At 44.7% G+C, this 20325-nt stretch overlaps 1 protein-coding gene across 3 annotated transcripts in view; it reads left to right on the forward strand.

Annotated features, from left to right (window-relative positions):
• FMN1 (formin 1) overlaps positions 1 to 20325 on the forward strand; it is a 374657-nt gene that overhangs the window by 227377 nt on the left and 126955 nt on the right. For all 3 annotated transcript variants that reach the window (XM_066608501.1, XM_066608502.1, XM_066608503.1), the window contains one exon: positions 4579 to 4666. In XM_066608501.1, coding sequence (XP_066464598.1) covers positions 4579 to 4666 — 88 coding nt within the window. The remainder of the gene's footprint in view (positions 1 to 4578; positions 4667 to 20325) is intronic.

A 20325-nucleotide genomic window follows, 5' to 3' on the forward strand; every position in this document is an offset into this window, starting at 1 on the left:
CTGCCACTAGCGCTGTCGGATGGGAATTTTACCATCAGCTTGTCCGCCAGGGTCCTGTGGTATAGCATCACTCTCGAACCCCTTTCCTCTTCGGGAATGAGAGTGGAAAGGTTCTCCTTATACCATGGGTCGAGCAGTGTGTACACCCAGTAATCCGTAGTGGCCAGAATGCGTGTAACGCGAGAGTCACGAGAAAGGCATCCTAACATGAAGTCAGCCATGTGTGCCAGGGTACCTGTACACAACACATGGCTTTCCTCACTAGGAAGATCACTTTCAGGATCCTCCTCCTCCTCCTCCTCCTCCTCCGGCCATACACGCTGAAAGGATGACAAGCAAGCAGCATGGGTACCCTCAGCAGTGGGCCAAGCTGTCTCTTCCCCCTCCTCCTCATCCTCCTCATGCTCCTCCTCCTCAACGCACTGAGATATAGACATGAGAGTGCTCTGACTATCCAGCGACATACTGTCTTCCCCCGCCTCCGTTTCCAAGCGCAAAGCGTCTGCCTTTATGCTTTGCAGGGAACTTCTCAAGAGGCATAGCAGAGGAATGGTGACGCTAATGATTGCAGCATCGCCACTCACCCTCTGGGTAGACTCCTCAAAGTTTCCAAGGACCTGGCAGATGTCTGTCAACCAGGCCCACTCTTCTGTAAAGAATTGAGGAGGCTGGCTCATAGAGCCTGGCCAACATGTGGAGCGTAGAGTTCCACCGTGTGGGCGCGTCGCACAGTAGTCGGTGCACTGGCAGATGAAACCGATGTTGCAGGGTGGCAGCGTCCGTGTGGGACTTGCGGAAATGTGCGCAGAGCCAGCGCACCTTTCCGAGCAGGTCTGACAAGCGTGGGTTGTTTTTCAAAAACCGCTGAACCACCAAATTAAAGACGTGGGCCAGGCATGGCACGTGCGTGAGGCTGCCGAGCTGCAGAGCCGCCACCAAGTTACGGCCGTTGTCACACACGACCATGCCCGGTTGGAGGCTCAGCGGCGCAAGCCAGCGGTTGGTCTGCTCTGTCAGACCCTGCAGCAGTTCGTGGGCCGTGTGGCTCTTCTCTCCTAAGCTGAGTAGTTTCAGCACGGCCTGCTGACGCTTGCCCACCGCTGTGCTGCCACGCCGCGCGTCACTGACTGCTGGCGACGTGCTGCTGCTGACACATCTTGATTGCGAGACAGAGGTTGCGTTGGAGGAGGAGGAGGGTGGTTTTAGTGGAGGAAGCATACACCGCCGCAGATACCACCACCGAGCTGGGGCCTGCAATTCTGGGGGTGGGTAGGACGTGAGCGGTCCCAGGCTCTGACTCTGTCCCAGCCTCCACTAAATTCACCCAATGTGCCATCAGGGAGATATAGTGGCCCTGCCCGCCTGTGCTTGTCCACGTGTCCATTGTTAAGTGGACCTTGGCACTAACCGCGTTGGTGAGGGCGCGTACAATGTTGCGGGAGACGTGGTCGTGCAGGGCTGGGACGGCACATCGGGAAAAGTAGTGGCGACTGGGAACTGAGTAGCGCGGGGCCGCCGCCACCATCATACCTTTTGAAAGCCTCCATTTCCACAACCCTATACGGCAGCATCTCCAGGCTGATAAATTTGGCTATGTGCACGTTTAACGCTTGAGCGCGCGGGTGCGTGGCGCGTACTTGCGCTTGCGCTCCAACACTTGCGCTAGCGACGGCTGGCTGGTGCACTGAGAGACATTGGTGGATGGGGCCGAGGACAGCAGAGGTGAGGGTGTGGGTGCAGGCCAGGAGACGGTAGTGCCTGTGTCCTGAGAGGGGGAGTGGCAGTCCAGTGGCAGGTTGGGGCACAGGGGGAGAGGCAGCGGTGCAAACCGGAGGCGGTGAACGGCCTTCGTCCCACCTTGTGGGGTGCTTGGCTATCATATGCCTGCGCATGCTGGTGGTGGTGAGGCTGGTGGTGGTGGCTCCCCAGCTGATCTTGGCGCGACAAAGGTTGCACACCACTGTTCGTCGGTCGTCTGCACTCTCAGTGAAAAACTGCCAGACCTTTGAGCACCTCGGCCTCTGCAGGGTGGCATGGCGCGAGGGGGCGCTTTGGGAAACAGTTGGTGGATTATTCGGTCTGGCCCTGCCTCTACCCCTGGCCACCGCACTGCCTCTACCCCTGGCCACCGCACTGCCTCTTCCAACCTGCCCTGCTGCTGCACTTGCCTCCCCCTCTGAAGACCTGTCCTCAGTAGGCGTAGCAAACCAGGTGGGGTCAGTCACCTCATCGTCCTGCTGCTCTTCCTCCGAATCCTCTGTGCGCTCCTCCCTCGGACCTACTCCAATTACTACTACCTGAGTGATAGACAACTGTGTCTCATCGTCATCGTCCTCCTCACCCACTAAAAGCTCTTGAGACAGTTGCCGGAAGTCCCCAGCCTCATCCCCCAGACCCCGGGAACTTTCCAAAGGTTGGGCATCGGTCACGACAAACTCCTCCAGTGGGAGAGGATTCGGAACCATTGCTGCCCATTCTGGGCAGGGGCCTGATAACAGTTCCTGGGTGTCTGCCTGCTCCTCAGAATGTGTCATTGTAATGGAGTTAGGAGGCTGGGAGGAAGGAGGAGCAGCAGCCAGAGGATTCAGAGTTGCAGCAGTGGACGGCGCAGACGTCTGGGTGGTCGATAGATTGCTGGATGCACTTTCTGCCATCCACGACAGGACCTGCTCACACTGCTCATTTTCTAATAAAGGTCTACCGCGTGGACCCATTAATTGTAAGATGAATGTGGGGATGCCAGAAACGTGCCTCTCTCCTCATCCCGCAGCAGTCGGCTGCGATACACCTGGATCAGGAGCTCGGCCTGTGCCCACACCCTGACTTGGGCCTCCGCGTCCTCGTCCACGTCCTCTAGGCCTACCCCTCAGCATGGTGTATTACCAGTAGTGCAGAAACAGAACGCTGTAATTAAATGTGCCGCTTATTGGCCTGTGGTTGGCGGCTGACTTCGCTTACGGAACGCACAGCAGAGCCAGGAAAGAATTTTGCGCAAGCCTGCTGTAACACTTAGCTGGCTGCATATGAATTAGGACAACTACCCCCAGCAGAGACGCAGTACACTCAGGACGGTCACAGGCAGCCCAAATAGATTTTTTTTTCCCAAATTTTTTTGGAAAAGCCCACTGCCTATATAGACTGTATATGTCTTCTGTCCCTGCCTCACCACTACTGGCCCTGGACTATGTAAAAGTACTGCAGACTGTTTCACTCTGGACAGGAATACAGCGGTGATGTGACGGGCAACGCAGAGCCAGGAAAGAATTTTGCGCAAGCCTGCTGTAACACTTAGCTGGCTGTGTATGAATTAGGACAACTACCCCCAGCAGAGACGCAGTACAGTCAGGACGGTCACAGGCAGCCCAAATAGATTTTTTTTCCCAAATTTTTTTGAAGAAGTTCGAATAGCTTGATGTACAATACTGCTCATCACTACTCAAGTCTATTCCCCAGAGTTGAGGCATCTTAAAAGTTCGAGAAGGACAAGCAACAATGTACTAATTGTAATTTTTTTTTTTTTTGGTTCCATAATAGTTTTTCTCTACATGAGCTGGAAAAAAACATGCCATTAATTAAAATAATGTATTTTCATTTGTTTTGAGGTATGTTTCATGAGGCCAGAATGTTCAGCCATTAATCATTGTTTGTGTAATATCTGTGATTTGTGTATTTGCCATGAAGTAAAAAAAAAAAAAAAGTTGGATCAACATCCTTTAAGTGCGGTGATTCCTTTATTGTTGCCAAGGTTGTAAATAAACTCCATTGCTTTCTCTAAACACTTTATCTGGCCGCCCAAAAAGCATCAGAGTGATAAGTGAACAATTTCCAAACACAAATTGTTATATTTATTGTAATAATTTTACATAATTTTTTTGTGTGCATGGATTTTTGTTGGTTTTGTGTGTGCTTGAATTGTTTAGGGTTGTAGCACTTCTGGACAGCCATTTATTGTGACTGGGGAATGGGGTATGCTGAGACCTAGAATTCCATGTTAGCGGTGCTGAACTACAGAACTTGTCATGTAGACCGTTCAATATGGCTGGTCAAAATTTTCTTTGGTAGGACCCAAAAGACCAGAACTAACTTCTGTATGAAATTTCTTCAGCATTTTCTGCCTGAGGATCATTCTTTTAAGTTTTTTAAATTTTATAAATGTAGAGGTTCGGGGAAGGAGCTGCCACCCAAAAAGACGGTACGTTTTCATCTCAGACTTCTGCGATTAGCTTTGTGGTCTTGTGAACAGCAATAATAGTTATGAGAATGTCATTCTGTTGAATTATGTTTTGGAAAGCATGAGCGAGATCCATTGTATGGAGACAGTATGTTACACACACATGTTGTTCTCCTTAATACTTGTGGTTGCTGAAGTTAGATTTTCTGGTCTTTTAAGAAAATCTATGAAGGAATACCGACAGCACCAGATTAGACCTCTGTTTTTAGTCCGGTCTCAAACTATGTAGAGCAACTTGATTCAGCAGGTTTGTTCCCTACAGCTTCTTGTGTATGACAGATTTTAGAGTGTTCTATATCTAGATCTGCAAGGTTGGTCGTTAAACTAAATTTGCACTTGATTTACAGATTATAAAACTGCTGGATGGAAAAAGATCGCAGGCTGTAGGAATTTTAATATCCAGTTTACACCTTGACATGAAGGACATTCAACAAGGTAGGTTGTCATTTTTTTGGCACACATCAATTTCTCTGTCCTGATCAGTCTTCCTCCAGATTGGAATAAAGACCTATACCAGAAATCAAATGTCATTCATACCCATGGGATTAAAATAATACGGGTAACTTTTGTTTTGTATGCCTTGTTTGGTGGTGCCTGGTGGGCGGAAGTGGGGTGGACTGGAATATCACATTACCATTATAAAGTCTCATTCACATAGAAGTTTTCTGCTCAGTCTTTGGAAGACCAAATCAAGAAAGGGTCAAAAAAACAGAATTACTAATCTTTTTATTATAGTTTTTTTCTCTGTAGGGTCCACTTCTAGTTTTGACTTACAAATAATGAAGCCAGGTACCTATCAAAATCCTGCCATGTGATTTGAGTCCTAAAGCTGTACGAGTTAATATTTACAGTTTTTATCTGGTCACCTCTGTCACATATTAAGAACTGTCTGATAGGGAAAAATGATGACCAGGTAATATGTGGTTACCTTGAATATGAATGTTCTTGAAAGCAGATGCGCATTTAAATTGACTTATTTGTGTTAATATATTGTGTATGAAGCCAATGATAAGGAAAATAGTTGTACATAAGGTTGCTGTCGGTTGCATATCACACCCAAAGGTGGTGGTGATGTAAGTATAGTAGTAGATGGGGCAGTACTTTTACAGAGGCAACCATACTAGGCTTCTGGTGGTGTAGGAGTGCTACAGCATCTCTTGACTCTGCTTGTCAAATCCAAATTTTGTTGATTCCCCTTTTAACAGACGTTTTAACAAGTCGTCTCTTGGTGAGAAACTAGGATTTTCAATAATTTAATAATATGGCATTTATCACGTTCGCTCCACAGAAGCTTATGCATACAATCAACGTTAATATGTGGGCATCGCTAAATATAAAAGGATACCCCATATCTGGATGACTGTTATGATGCTGGCTTGTTGAAACTACACAACTCCGTTTTGTTTTTTTAAAGTCATTTATTTGTTAAACCCAACACTTTTTGTATTACTTTGGGTATCTAGGAAAACCCATTCTTATTCTGACCAATGTTTATGACTAAATAATCAGCATGTTTTAACTTTTGAAGTTTCATGCTACATTTTGATGTAATATTAAGCTTTTCAGCTGTATGTGACATGGAGAAGGTGTGTTGAACGGCTCACCTACTGGATACACATCCATCTGTATCCCATTACAACAGGAACGACCTCAGTCTTTGATGTACAACACTCGTTAGTTCAAGGGCCACTTAGATGGAAGTATTACAGGAGCTTTGCTGTGTTTTACACAGTTTTTCCCTCCACTCCCTCCAGGAATTAGCACTCCCAGCCCCCCTGCCCCTTGCCCTCTTGCTGATCATTATTAAGGCTTTAGCTACTTTTTAATCAGTTTAACACATTGGTGAATTTCTTCATGAGGACTTTGACTGGAGCTTAGACTTGTGGGACAATGGGGGAGCATGCTGGGCCTCTTATTTGTCAAGTATGGAATTTATAAATACTGTTTTGGTGAGTTTTGCGTAAGAAGAAGGAATTTACCTGGTGATACTGCATTTCTGTGAACATTTTACACGTATGTTTAGGCAATCGTTTTCTAAGGTTATACAACATTGAAGTGGTGGTCTCTGCATGGACATTTCCGTTCATGCACAAACTGGAAAGGACATGAATTGCAATTATCAGGAAGAAGTTTGTAATTTAACTGCCATAGGAATGCATATAAAGATCTTTCAGTCAAAATTCCTTGAATTTTGAAGGGTATTGAAAAGATATATATTTTTACATATTAGTTACTTTGAGTTAAAAACTTTGCACAATGTTTCAGGTTGTAATCCTTTTTCGTCAATTCATCTTCCACACAACATATCCCCCATATGTATTTGGCAAACTGCTCCTAGCCTAGACTTGTGACTAACTCAGAGTTCCCATGTGGGTCTGACCCTCCCAATATTACATCCTGGATGTGAGGTCTGTGTCAAGGATGTTGCCGTCTTCATAAACTCATGTATACAGCACAGTTTTATTCCTGCACTGTATTCTCCTACTACTGCCCATAAAGGATTTCTTCTCCCTTGTGCTTATATACTGATGCCGAGTAGTCAGATTCCCCCCCCCCCCCCCCTCTACCCCTGCAGAGTCTACTTTGTATGCTACCTTCCCTGTCTACCTATGATATAGTACAGCCTGTGTGATCTGCTCTTCCTGAAGACTTGGATGCTTTCCCACTCTCTGAATATATCTGTCCACCTTCTTCTTTTCTTCGCTGCTATCTTTTACACTGAGACAAAGGAGGAGCAGAACCAAGAGTTGATGTCAGGAGCAGCATACTGTCAGATAAGCATAAGCAGCAGCTTAGTTTTTTGATTATTCACATAGTGGCAGAATGTCTAGGTGCAGCCCTGCAAAGGATAATGCTGCAGAAAATGGTGGGTTCTTCTTAGGATCTAAAATTCTCAAAGAATAAACATAATTTATGGCCTGCGAAACCCTCAGTATGACCATAAAAGCGAGGGATTCTATAATTTACTTTAAAGTTATAAGCTTGAAAGGGACTGTAATATATTGTGAGAGATGAGTCCTCCTCCCAAACTGGGATTCTATCTTGTACAAGATTTTTCATCCGACGAGGGTTGTTTGAGTTGTTGCACCATTGTGCTATTAATAATGGTAGCGTCTATGCCTTTTCTACCAAAGAACCATTCTCAGTGATGCAGCCTTGGGAAGGGGCCCATTACCGATGCCAAGAGCCTAGCCAAAGGAGATGGCACCAGTCCCAGTACTGGTGAGCCTTCCAGCCCAAGTACAGGAGGGCCATGCAATAGAAATTTTAGCTTGAACTCTGGTAGGCTTCCCCATGCCAGATGCTGCCTGTGTCCCCTAATGTCCCAGGGGCCCTTACAGATTAATAAAGAAAATGTCATTTATTTTTGTATTTTTATACATTTTATTACTTTAAAAAAACATGTATCATGCAACAAAGTCTTTACTCCAAACTGTTAAATGTTTGAATGAAGCGGGGGGGCTTCCCAGGCATACGTTTTAGCAAGGTTTCTGAAATCCCCACGCAAAAATGAAGAATGTAAAATTTACTGTCTGAGCTAGATGCACAATATTTATCACAGTTTATAAAGTTCAAAGGTGTCTTGATCTCAACACATTTCTTGGACACCAACTGTGCATTTACAATAACCTCAAGTACCCATTTTCTAAATATTATTAAACAAGTCATCTCAAAATATAAATTTCCCTCTATGCTTGTTAAATTCATCAATCCTCATGGAAGTTTCTGTACCTTCAAGGCATTTTTAAAATTAACTGAGAATGATGTAACCTGTCAAATGTAGGCTGCACAAATAAAACCATTTAAAATATTTAGAACAAAATATGCATTGCCTTCTGTGGTATTTTCTTGTAACTGGTAACTGTCAATGAAAACCATGTTCTGCTATTACAAGTATTTGTAACCCTTGGGATATGTTCACAAGATATTAATTGCGTTGGCGTTTTCCTATGTGCATTTCAATGAAAATGTGGATTTCTGATGTAAATTTTCAGCCATGAATCAACACATGGATTTAACCCAGTCAATGGGGAAAAAAATCTGCGTGTGTATTTTAAGATATGAATTCTGCAACAAAAAAGTGTGGTTTTGCCGGTTCGCTAAACTTTGCAAAAAGTTCGGTTTGGTCCGAACTGAACCATAAGTTCATCAAAACTCCTAAAACTGCTGAATAACATTGTCTTAAGAGTAGAGATGAGCGAACATGTCCGTTACGGACACATCCGCACCCGGACACCGGCTTTGCCGAACACTGCAGTGTTCGCGCGTAAAGGTCCGGGTGCCGCCGGGGGGCGGGGAGATGCGCGGCGGCGCGGGCGGCAGTAGCGGGGAACAGGGGGGAGCCCTCTCTCTCTCCCTCTCCCCCCCCACTCCCCGCCGCACCCCCCCGCGCTGCCATGGCGGCCCCCGAACTTTTTCGCCCGAACACTGAAGTGTTCGCAAAGTTCGGTGTTCGGGCGAAAAAGGGGCGGGGCCGAACGTGTTCGCTCATCTCTACTTAAGAGTCATTAAAGCCCTGCATACAGTGTCATTCAGGGCTTTTATAGCTCTTAGATGGTGTTCTACACCAGTGTTCAGGACTAGTATTGAGCAAACCAAACCAGTAGAATCCTTTTTCGAGTAGAACTTTGATTAAAGCTCTGTTAAGTTTCACATCAATTGGAACATTTAGTAAAATTCTGTCCAAAAAAGATGTTCTACTGTAATGCTTTGGTTCACTGAACACTAGACAACACATATTGGCCCAAATGGGCTAAAATAAAATCTACACAGTCGAGGCACATTTATTAAGACCACTTCCTATTTTCCACATTGGCAGCATATAGCCCATGAAGAAAGTGACCTGTCGGGGCAGGTTTGATGGGTATATAAAGTGTGTGAAAGGCTGTCTGGTAAATCTCCCCTTTTATCCATTATAACAAATGATATGTGAGCAGAGTTGCAAAAATGATGATTATTGTCTCTTGGGAGAAGGGTGACGGTATTTCTAAAAACAGTGCAGTTTTTGAACTGTTCTAATGCTGTGGTGAAAGTGTATTGTGAGTGGACAAATGGCACCATTGGGAATAACCAATGTGGAAACTGCGAAGCACCACATGCCATTGATGTGAGAGGTGAATGTCTACTGCAAAGGTGTGTGAGGGCCTGATATGCTACAATGAAGCAGCTCACCATGAAAATGAACCAGGGGGCTATCGGACGCATATCTAAAACAGTTCAGTAAACCCTATAGCAGTGACGGCGAACCTTTTTAAGACCGAGTGCCGAAACTGGAACCCAATACCCACTTATTTATCACTAAGTGCAAAGACGTCAGGGGCGGGCTTATGATTTATAAATTTTACCTCCGTTATAAAAAGGAAAGGACTGTTTCAAAATAGACAGGGTTCAGAATTAGACTCCTCTTTGGATGTGTAAATGCTGCAGAATTTGCAACGAAAATTTCCGCTGAGAACATTTTGCAGCTTTACCGACACATGTAGACATACCCCAGTAGTAATAGTAACACATCCCCTCCCTGAGTGGCCCCAGTGACAATGGTGACCCCCTCTTCCCCCGAGCGGCCCCAGCGGCAATGGTGACCCCAGCCCAAGCGGTCACAATGGCAATGGTAACCCCCGCAGAGCAGCCCCTATGGTGATAGTGACACGCCCCCCTGAGTGGCCCCAGCGGTAATAGTGACCCCCCCTTCCCCCCCAAAGTTGCCCCAGTAGAAATAGTGACACCCGCCCACCGAGCGTCCCCAGTGATGACTGTGACCCCACCCCCGAGCGGCCCCAGCGGTAACAGTAAGCCCCTCCTCTCCCAGAGACGCATATACTTTCCCCCTCCTCCTCATTGAAGCACTGCTGCTCCTCTGCATGGCGGGGGCTGCTGCTGGTGCTGATCCCAGGTGTACACTGTGATGTCAGTGTGTGCTGCCAGACGCCTCCCCCCCCTCTTGCTCTCACAGAATCAAGGAGGAAACATCGGTGTGCGCCTGGGATCAACGCCGCTAAGTGAATACCGGCAGGGGAGCCGTGGCACCCTGGTTGGTATTCACTGCCGTGGTGAGCAGCTGCCAGCGCGCGTGCCAGCAGTGAGGCCTCTGCGTGCCACCAGTTCGCCACCACTGCCCTGCAGCATATGGGGCTCTAAAGCAGATGGGTTGGTCACTGCACCTATGCTAACAAAGATGCATCGGCAGAAAAGCCTTCAATTTGCTTGGCAGTATCAGAATTGGACAAACACTGATTGGCAAAGGGTTGCCTTCTCCGATGATCCATGTTTTCTGCTTCATTGAACAGATAATGTTGGCGTGGCAGATGTGAAACATCCGAAAACGAACACCCTGCAACTATTGCTAGAAGTACATAAGCTGATGGGGCAATGTTAGGGTCTGGGGACCTCTGTGTCTGCTCATCCATGTGGAAGGCACTCCGAACAGATTTGGCTATGCATCCATCCTTGCAGATAATGTACACCCATTAGAGATGAGCGAACGCACTCGGATAAGCACTACTCGTCCGAGTAATGTGCTTTATCCGAGTATCGCTGTGCTCGTCTTGAAAGATTCGGGTGCCGCCGCGGAGCGGGGAGCTGCAGGGGAGAGCCGGGAGGAACGGAGGTAAGATCTTTCTCTCCTTCTCTCCTGTCCACTCTCCCCTGCTCCCCGCCGCAACTCACCTGTCAGCAGCGGCGCTCCCCGAATCTTTCAAGACGAGCACAGCGGTACTCGGATAAAGCACATTACTCGGACGAGTAGTGCTTATCCGAGTATGTTCGCTCATCTCTAACACCCATACATGCTTTTTGTCTTCCCTGAAGTAGATGGACATTTCTAGCCACATTGTCTAGCAGGAAAATCCCAACAGTGGTTGGAAGAGCATGACCGAAACTTCAAAGTACTTCCTTGGCCTCCTAGTTCCCCAGACTTGAACCCAATTGAACATCTGTCGAACCACTTTGCTTGTCGTGTTTCCTTTATGGAACCTCTGCCATGCACCTTCCAGTCTGCAGTCATGCTTCAGATACCAGAGACAACCTACCAGCACCTTATTGAATCCCTCCCAGCCCATCTAGCTGCTGCCCTTGTGGCACATTGTGGTTACTCTGTATATTAGCTGGTCATAATAATGTGACTCGACTCTGTACGAATGCAGCTTATTTTTCACGTATATCCTAATCTAACTTTGTACATGGATATCCTTTTTTTTAATGTAATTAATGTTCAGATTGCTTGCCATTAACATTTTATTTTTTAGTAATGGTATTCAGCTGACCCCCGACTGAACAGTTAATGGGGCTCGGGCTCTATTCATCTTGAATTCCTATAATATCAACATACCAAATATATTCATGGATGACCTTTTGTATTTTTTAGTGGATTTGTAGTCTCATGATACATAACTGGTTTGGATGATGGGTTATAGATTTTTTGGACCTGCATTAGAAGACATCTTTCAGGTCAGAGAGGAAGACAGAGCTTTGATCTCCAAAGCAGAATTATACTCACATGATTTGTTGTTCCTTTGAAGATGATTCTGAGCGTAGCGAATTCAAAGAGTAAAGGCTGAAGTTTAAGTTTCTGACGTGACTGTTTTGACGTTTTATCCAGGATCTTCTTGAAATTGATGAATTAAGCACATTAACCTCCTTACTGTATATCACAATTATTGCAAATTCCTGTTGTGGTTGGAGTGGAACTGCAAGTGTGTTCTTACATGAAGACATGCTGAGAGTTGATCATAAAGCATATTTCTATGCATTATCTATATATGGATGCATTCATGTCGAAATGCAACCTTGGGGCATTTGGCTTTAGTGGTTGTATTTGTTTCTGTATACAGTGAAGAATCGGACTTTGTAGAGCAATTCCATGTAGAGCTGTACTTTGTTAATTTTTGAACTTGATTATTGCTACTAGAAAGTCTGTCCTAGGATGGTGAGTGCAATATTTATATAAATCTCCATGTCAATGGGCGAATCGGATTCCGCATGTAGATTTCCGCAGCGGGAGATTGCGGATGCAATGGTTTTTCCATGCGGATCTATGCAGATGCACTGCAGATCATCTGCATGGAAAAAAATCCGCAACTCTACCTCACAGCCTTTTCTACAGTTTTCAAATTGATTTTAACCTTAAAATTTGCAGTGTATCCGCAATTGTATTTGCAGATGCACTGCAGATTGTCCGCACCCATTGACTTCTATTGAGAATGTCTGCAGGGAATCCGCACTGAAATAAAGCATGCTGCGATTTGTTTTCCACATCAAAAGGTCCGCAAATCAAATCCACGTGCTTAAATTCAGTTGCAAATGTCGGTTTCCTTACGGGCACTTTGAATTGCAGATCTTCCACGCGGGTGATCCGTGCGAATTACACACATCAAATCCACCCGTGGAAATGAGACCTTTAGGAAAATTATTCAGCGCAATTAGGAATAACCGCTATAACACAAAGGTGTCATCTATTGTGAATGCACAAAATACTCAGAAAAAGAAAAGCCACTTTGGAGTGCAGGAGCCAGGAGACTTGATCAGACAGAGCCCAAAACGGGGGGAGGAGTCTTTTTCAACCCTGCCATGAGGAACCTGAGCCAGGGCAGACCCCGTGTAACTGTGAATTTAACTTGTCCCTGCACTGACAGGAGTCAGTGTGTCCACAAAAAAAGCCTATCCTCTTTCCCCTCTCCCCACCATGCCTCCACAAATAACCTCCTGTTTCAGCAATCCCATAGCCTGGCAGCCTCAGTCAATTCTTCTGGAGAGGGTCAAGAAACTGATGTCATTTGATGTGTTCAAGAAATTGCTGGAGATCTTACTGTTTGCAATAAGAGAAGTGTGAACATTGTATCCAGTCCTCAAGTCTAAGTAAACTGTGTGTCTTCAATTTTACTGTTACATCTATGAACTTGTCTCTTCTTTTCACCCCAAAAACGCATTCATTCTAAGGCACTGGCGTCATGAAGAATTTACACAAAGTGCTTCAGCCAAAAATCCCTTTGCAATCCTGGCTGCTGCATGAGGTCTCCTTGTAGACCGAGTAACCACCACCATGACCAGTCGAGTGTTGGCACACCCACTCAAGCTACTCCCACCAACTCCTTCTTGCTGCACTGCCAGGCCAGTGACTGTACAATCTTTAAGATTGACCAGTGTGAACGTGAGGAAAGATAGTCAAAAAAGATTGGTAAAATGCAACCTTTTAGAGGAGTATGCACATTCTCAAGAGAGATGTGCTGGGGGCACACTGTGAATAATGTACATAAACAATGGTAAAATTGCAATACAAAATGAGGGTGTACATAGTTAAAAATCAGGGAAATGATGGAATAAAAGAAATAATAAATGATAAACAAAAAAATGCATAAATAGAACATGGCTATGGCAATTATGCATATATTGGTAATTCCTCAAATGCAAATGAAAATGTATATATTATATAATGTTTAAATCAAAAGTAAGTTAATTAATTAGTTGTACACATAATAAAACCACATGATATAGCTGTATAATAAAATGTGCGCGTATATAAAGGGCAACAATAAATAATACCTCAGCTTTATAAGAAATAAAGGCTGTGCTGTGATTGGTTGTCATGGGCAACAAAGGCAGATTATCTCTTAGACTGCTTTTATAAGAATGTGGTGACCATTAACCGTTGAGGGTGAGCCTCTCTCCAGGAACCTACGGGCCTATACCTTACTTCTACTTTAGATCTTTCTTCTCAACTTTAGAGATCACTTGAAATATAACTTTTCCAGTTGTCTCTTAATACCTGTTCTCGGTGGTTTTGACATTGTGTTACTTTGCAACCTCTGTTAGTCAATTACTGTTTGGTTGTCTATGACATAGACTCTGCTGTTGCTTTACAAGTTACGACAAAAAAAAAGTTTGGCTTAACTATATTGACCTAATAAAGAAAAGTGAGGTGTATAAATAATATACTGTGTATATGTATACATAAGCAATGTTGTGTTCAATCATCAGTTCTCCATAAAAAACAAGGCCATGTCAGATAGTTACTATCTTTTATTTTCAGTTTTGAATTTGGATATATTTAAAAGGGTTTAAATGGGTTAAAGCATACCCACACTTTTAGGTGACTTTTCAGAATAAGATGTATGTATGTATTAGGAATAGCATTATTTCTGACTTATGACTTCCTGCATTTATCACCAGTTTCCCCCTCTACAAGCTCTACAGCTAATTTTCAGTCTTCCCTGAGCTGGTGGGTGGAGACTAGCTGCTATGATGACTTCCATATACATAGCGAGGATTAAATCATCTTCTCAAACTTTTAGTACACTTTCATATAAGTAACACCATCATGGAGGGCATTATACAACCGAACTGAGCAGTGTAGCTGTGAGACAGTGAATACTTAGAGGTGCTGCAGCAGCATGTCTGTGTGGGCCTGCTACTACGGCTTATTTCATTCACTTTAAAAAGCCTCTTCGTTGCAGTACCAGACGCAGTTGTTACAAAATCCATGGAGCTGTACCTGGTAAACAATAAAGAAGCCACATACTATAGATAAATCATCGATATTAAAGTTTCAGAAAATACTTTTATAGTCAGAAGTCTGAAATATACATTTTTTTATTTTTACACAGTATCTGACTTGGTTGTGTGAACCGGGATAAGCTACTGTGCTAGGCATACCTAATCATAGGAACCACAATAAAGAGAATGAGCCCTATCATTGTGCTAAACATGAGGGTCCTAGAGATACGTTCCACCCCAGCAATCTGACACTGATGGCAACTCAATGTTGCAGTCCTGCAATGCCCTTATTAAGTCTATCTTTCCTGCTGTTCCTCTGTGCAATTTATTGTTCCCATTTAGCAGCCATTTTAGACTGAAGCAATACTGTAGTGCAATGTACTTATTAGAACCTCTAAAGTCCTTTCACATAGAGACATATTAGTAGCTCATTTACTATTTGTAATAGAACTAGTATTGAAATTTGAGTGCTACTGTAGATGAAGCAGATGTTATGGCAGTATATGAATAGGAATACTAATGTTCCAGATGTGTCTGACGTGTTTCATGTCACGTTTTCATGTAGGTTCCCTATAAAGCTTTGTGCTGTACAGGATCTGTCTTTTGAACGCTTCGTACAGCAACTAACGGGTTAGGTATTCCGGCTGCAGTTTGTCTGCTGGAGGGACCAGCCTAGATGTGGTCTGTGTATCTTGGGTGCCAGAGACTCTGTGCTGACTACTTTATGTAATAAGGGAGTCTCCTGATCCCACATAAGACCTTCTATGTTCCCCGCCTCATAAATCACCAGGCATCTTATAGACCGAGTCAGGGAGGGAAGTGTCTGTAAAGTCAAGTTCACAGGAGACTGTTAAGACTGCAGAGTCGTCATTATTCTTCCCTGTTCCTACTCTGGCACTGTTTTCGTTTTGCAAATATACATTTGCTAGAAAGAGGATTTTTGAGTCCCTTATTACTCTGTTCTTCTCATCTGAGCTTATAGGGGGCATAAACCCAAAGGCTGACTTGACTCGCAGAAATTGAAGTGAACCCTAACTGCTTTCTTTACCCTGTTAATCAAAACCCATCCTAATAATGATAGGACGCTCATCGGAATGGTAATCCTTGTTTCCACCAGTGGCAAAGTAGAATAAGAGAAATTACACTTAATTTCCCCCCCCCCCTTTTTTTAACCCCTTAGTGACCAACCCATTGTTTTTTTAAAATCCTACTTTAGTGGGCTTTAATCGCCAGGGAAGTAAAAACATGCTATGTGGGCTGTGGACCTGAAAGCTCCATGCTGTCAGTTACTGGAGGTAGCCAACAACCTGGAGCTGTCATGTGGGTCCGTGGGAAGCCCCCTCCCCCATCCCCTGGTCATGTGATCCAATGGATAGCGCCGATTGCATTAAGGTGTAAAAAAAGGTAGATTCAGTTGCCCTCATGGATTGGATCCATGAGGGCAGCTGAGCGTACTCGCCCCCGTCCTCTGCGATGTCTCGCGGTGATCTGGTCCTCCAGGCCCTGACGCTGGTCTTCTGCACATGCGCGTCAGACGTCATTACGTCAACCGCATGTGCAGAAGGCCAAAGGTAGCCAAGAGCCTAGAGATTTCACAGGGGAATGCGGTGAGCGGTCCCTGGTCACGTGATCGCCATTATCCAATGGTTAATAGCCAACACGTAAAAGTTAAAAAAAAAAATGCAATTGGTGAGAGGAGATGAGACTCCGATGCAATACCACTCCATGGACATTCCCTGGCTTCTGCGCATGGGCCTGCCAGCAAAATGCCAGACACCTGCGCAGCAGCAAGGGGACCCAGGAAATGTTAAAAACTTTTCTTGCTCCCGGCGACCAATGGTCGCTGAGACCCTGGAGCAGTGACTGGTGGCCTTGTTGAGCTGTCCCCGGTCATGTGATAAAAAGGTAGCCAACTACCTTAGGCCGGTCTCGCACGACTGGATAGAAATTGCTGCATCCGCATACGTTTGGTCCGCGGTAATTCACTGAATTACACAATTCTGTTAACATTAGTAAATCCACTCACAGAAAACAGAATGCAGCATGTTATATTTTACTGCCGATATCCGCAACATAGAGCCCATTGTGCTCTATGGTTGCGGATATACCCACAGCCTAGATGCAACTACATTGTGTGCGGGCTGCGGTACCCGCGTCATCGCTAAGCGACTGTGTGGGAAATCCAAACAAAAAAAAGTGTACTGCACATGACCCTCTGTGAGAGTACGCAGTTATGCGCAGTACATTACGCGGCCACATGCAGAGCCACGGATGGGCTCACAACTGGGCTCCGCTGTGGGCCTCTGCAAGTGGATTCCACATAACCCGGTGTTATTCAAATCGCTACCTGTAATGCCAACGTAATTTTACAAGAAGCCCCGGGAACGCTCGCCTTCCTGCAGTTCCAAGAGCAGCTTGTTGAGCGCCTTCTGTGTGAGACAACCGCACCTCAGCATGCTTACAAAGACTCTGAGCGTCACTTTTTACACCCTATTCCTTCCACGAAATCAAAAATCCCCTCCAAAAAAGCATGAGAGGAGTTGGGATACCTGGTTTTATTGCTCCATGTGTCCATCCCAACCTGGCCTCCATAATTATCCCGGTCTTCGGACATACCACACAATTTACATAATTGCTTTTATCTAAGATTTATGGGGAATGCAAAAAAGGGCGCGAAGGGGGTGGGGATATTTTTAGGGAGTCCATTTTTTTTTCTGCACAAGTGAGCAATGGGGCCTGAAATTTATTCAGTTGTGGCCGGAAATCCAACGGGTGCTCCTTCCATTATAGGCCTAGCCATGTGTCCTGTAAGTAGATTAAGGTCACAATGGGTATATTTCTGAACACAGGACAAACAGGGGTATCCATTTTGGGGTGCAAGTCTTCATATATGTGCTATACAAAAAAACCTGTTTTTAAAATGACACCATTGCCAAAAAAATGTAAATTGTAATTTTTTTTCTTCTGCTGTGCTTAGATTCATTCAAAACTGTGGGGCCAAAATACACAGTACACCCTTAGATGAATTTGTTAAGGAGTCTAATTTTTAAAATGGGTTATTTGTGGGGGTTCTCTGTTGTCTTGGCCACTCAAGGGCTCCACAAATGTGCAATGGGGCCTAAAACGCCTTCAAGCAAAATTCCTGTTCTGAAAGCCACTGGCTGCTCTTTCATTTTGGGGTCTCGTTGTTCATAGAGACATATAATTTAAAAAACTCTTTCTCCTCCCCAAATTGCATTTACACCTGAAAAAAACTGTAAGGTCACAATACTCATGACACACCTCATTGCATATATTAAGGGGTGTAGTTTTTAAAATGGGGTGATTTGTGAGGAAAACTATTATTCTGACACCTGTGAGCCTTTGCAATCTTGGCTTGGCCCAGGAAAATAAAGTGTTCCTTTAAAATGTTAATTATTCAATGTTCAATTTGTACGTCTCCTAAAAGGTTTTAAAAAGCAAGTTTTTCAAATGTGTCCAGAATAAAGTAAAGAGATGGAAATATACTGTACACATTTTTGATAAGATATATATTTGCACATATTTGAGGTATTGCAATTAAAAATGTGAAAAAGACAATTTTAAATTTTTTTTTTTCCCCCCACTTTTGGCGCTTTTAATAAGTTTACACAAATGCTATCGCACTACTTTTACCACCTAAATAAAGTACAACATGTGGCAAAAAAACTGTCAGAATCACTTGGATATGCAAAACCTTAACAGAGTTATTCTATGTTAAAGTGAAACATCAGATTTCCAAAATTTGGCTTGGTCATTAAGGCGCAAACAGGCTTGGTCACTAAGAGGTTAAATTACATTATATAATGCAATTATTAATTTAGGAACTTTTGTATACAGTAATTCTTTAATATACTGTTATCAGAATTTAAGCACAATTGTATGCAGTGACTCCATTGTTGCAACACTGCGATAAGCAGAATGTTAGCACCATTTATGGCAGCCTGTTTTGTGCTTATGATGTGGCACATACTGTACATGCAATCCTACATCGGCCTCTTTCTGCTGAAGGGTTTCAGGGGACCCAGAGGTAGTTTGACATTCCTGCAGTGTGTTACTGGGTCACTTCAGCTTACTACAGTTAGATAGTTGAGGTTATGAAATTCTTAAATTATAAATATATAGGTAAACCATTGGCTCACTGAGGAAATACTTAAAGGGGGTATTCCTGTTAAGTTGCTGTCCAAATGAATGACTATCAAATATTATTCTGTGGTTCTACTTTGGATTTTGTCTGCAGCTCTATAAACCATCTCAGAGGTGTTTATTCCCAGGTTGCCCCTGGATACGTCCTGTAGACATTCCATCGCTACAGCTCAGGCTTGCCAATCGGAACGACGAGCAACGGCTTATATTCCTTTCAGCTCTCTGGAGCGGATTGCTGACCAATAGCAGGGCAGCAGGGATATCCACAGAAAGGAAGTACAGAGCGGGGAATTGTGATAAATGTAGGTTCAAGCTGCATGTCAGCAGTAAGGTGGCCATTAGAGATGAGCGAACACCAAAATGTTCGGGTGTTCGTTATTCGTAACGAACTTCCCGTGATGCTCGAGGGTTCGTTTCGAACAACGAACCCCATTGAAGTCAATGGGCGACCGGAACATTTTTGTATTTCGCCGATGCTCGCTAAGGTTTTCATGTGTGAAAATCTGGGCAATTCAGGAAAGTGATGGGAATGACACAGTGACGGATAGGGCAGGCGAGGGGCTACATGGTGGGCTGCATCTCAAGTTCACAGGTCCCACTATTAAGCCACAATAGCGGCAAGAGTGCCCCCCCCCCCCCCCCCCACTGTCAGCATAAAGATCGTCCTCCTCTGGCACAGCTGTAACAGCTGTAGCAGAGAAGAACGATGTTTGCCCATTGAATTCAATGGAACCGGCAATACAGCCGACTCCACTGAATGCAATGGGCTGCCGGCGATCGCAGGATGAATGGTCGGAAAGGGGTTAAATATATAACCCCTTTCCTGCAATTCATCCAGAAATGTGTTACACTAAAAATATATACCGGCGTATAAGGCGACGGGGCGTATAAGACGACCCCCCAACTGTCACCTTATACGCCGGTAATACAGTGGAGCAAAGAATAAAAAGCATTACTTACGTTTTTAGATGATCTGCGGCGCTCCTGCAGGCTGTCACTCCCTCCTGGTCCACGGCAGACAAGCTTTCTCCACGAAAGACTTTAAATCCCTGCCTCCAGAAGCACATGTGCCTTCAGCCAATCACAGCCAATGACAATGATGTCATTGAATGGCTGTGATTGGCTGTGTTTCTGGAGGCGGGGATTTCAAGCCTTGAAATCCCCGCCTCCAGAAACACAGCCAATCACAGCCATTCAATGACATCATTGTCATTGGCTGTGATTGGCTGAAGGCACGTGTCTTTCTGGAGGCAGGGATTTAAAGTCTTTCGTGGAGAAAGGAATACTCTGCCGTGGATTAGGAGGGAGCGACAGCCTGCAGGAGCGCCGCAGATCATCTAAAAACGTAAGTAATGCTTTTTATTCTTTTCTCCACTGTATTGCCGGCGTATAAGGTGACAGTTGGGGGGTCGTCTTATACGCCCGGTCGCCTTATACGCCGG

This window comes from Eleutherodactylus coqui, chromosome 6 (genome assembly GCF_035609145.1).
Source record: "Eleutherodactylus coqui strain aEleCoq1 chromosome 6, aEleCoq1.hap1, whole genome shotgun sequence".
In the NCBI taxonomy this organism is placed as follows: Eukaryota; Metazoa; Chordata; class Amphibia; order Anura; family Eleutherodactylidae; genus Eleutherodactylus; species Eleutherodactylus coqui.